The following is a 1,286-nucleotide window of genomic DNA, read 5'->3' on the forward strand; positions in this document are numbered from 1 at the left end:
AGAGAGAGAAAAAAAAATAGATAAATAAACTAAAAAACTAATATTCATCAATGCAAATTACAGTAAAACTATACAAAATTCCAACTTGAACTGTTTGCTTTTGCTGTGGCTATATATATGTACCTCACAAACTTACTTTTCCCAGAAAAAAAGAAAATTAAAGGTTGTTAATTTAGATTAAATCTAAAAATTAAAACTTGAAATTAAAATTGATAAGAACATTAAATTCGATGAACTCTATCCCTCAAAATTCCTTGGTATAGAGCAGCTCGATTCGCCGGCATTCGACGAAATTCTGGAATTTTATCATCAATAAAAATCTCAACTTTCTTCTCTTTTTTCCCATTAATCATTTTGGTTAATTCACTCTTATGATCCTTAACATTCTCAGCAAATTTCACCCTTTTCTTCTTCTTTTTCTTCTTTTTATCATCTGCAACAAAAAACAGAGCAAAATCAGAACCATATAAAAATGAAAAAAAAAGGGGGAAAAACAGAGTAAATCAAAACTTGAATTACCAGAAGATAAACATGATCGTAAACAAGGAGGAGGAAGATAAGTTTGTGAATTAGAAGATGAATTTTGATGGGTTGTTGGTAGATTTCTAATTCGATTAAGAGAAAGCAAGATTACAGCTCCTGAAACTGCCATGGCAGTTGTCAAGATTACACTTTGTGAGGTAATAACAGAGGAAGTCATGCTTATTGTTTTGAAGAGAGAGAAAGTAGAGAGAGAAAGATAGGTGTTAGTTGGTGGTTGCAAATTGTAGGAGAGAGAGAGAGAAAGATAGCGAGGGTTGAGCAAGAAGCAAAGATTTTAGGGAAGAAAGTATGAAGATTTATAGTGAGTGGATGTGGATGGGGTGGATTTTGGGGGGATCCGAGTAATTTCATTTAGTTGTGAATGTGGGTCCTTTTGAGTACTAAATTGGTGGTCTAGGTATTATTTGAATTTTAATACTAGTTTTTTGGCCCATGTAGTACTCGTGTTGCACACTCTCCTCCGTTTCTAGATGTAAAAACTCGATTGTTTGGATCGGATCAAATCGATATAAGTGATTTCTAGTAAATCTTGGGTACCATTGTATCAAGTCTGGTATTTTAAATTGAGTAATCAAATATGAATCAGTTTTACTGTACTTACCTAAATATGAATAAGTGAATTACTTTGATTTTTCACTATTTATGTATTCTCAGAGTTATCTAGCTATTTTTATTCTTCTTAAACACGATACCAATTGCTACAATAGATTTCAAATTTGTAACCATAGAGCCATCAAGATTAT

General features: G+C 32.0%; 1 protein-coding gene across 1 annotated transcript; it reads right to left on the minus strand.

Moving 5' to 3' along the window:
- Positions 1 to 823, minus strand: LOC110698659. The gene is made up of 2 exons (XM_021876150.1): positions 520 to 823; positions 1 to 433 (listed from the first exon to the last, which is right to left on the minus strand). Exons 1-2 carry the CDS (start codon positions 698 to 700, stop codon positions 222 to 224), a joined length of 393 nt encoding a protein of 130 aa, XP_021731842.1. The 5' UTR covers positions 701 to 823; the 3' UTR covers positions 1 to 221.
- Between the last annotated feature and the right edge of the window lie 463 nt (positions 824 to 1,286).

The sequence above is a fragment of the Chenopodium quinoa genome, unplaced genomic scaffold (assembly GCF_001683475.1).
Source record: "Chenopodium quinoa cultivar QQ74 unplaced genomic scaffold, ASM168347v1, whole genome shotgun sequence".
Taxonomy (NCBI): domain Eukaryota; kingdom Viridiplantae; phylum Streptophyta; class Magnoliopsida; order Caryophyllales; family Amaranthaceae; genus Chenopodium; species Chenopodium quinoa.

Coding starts and splice junctions, on each gene's coding strand:
- LOC110698659 (XM_021876150.1), bottom strand. CDS start 700: ATGACTTCCTCTGTTATTACCTCACAAAGTGTAATCTTGACAACTGCC. Junction 434..519: donor ACGATCATGTTTATCTTCTG/GTAATTCAAGTT, acceptor TTTTTGTTGCAG/ATGATAAAAAGAAGAAAAAG.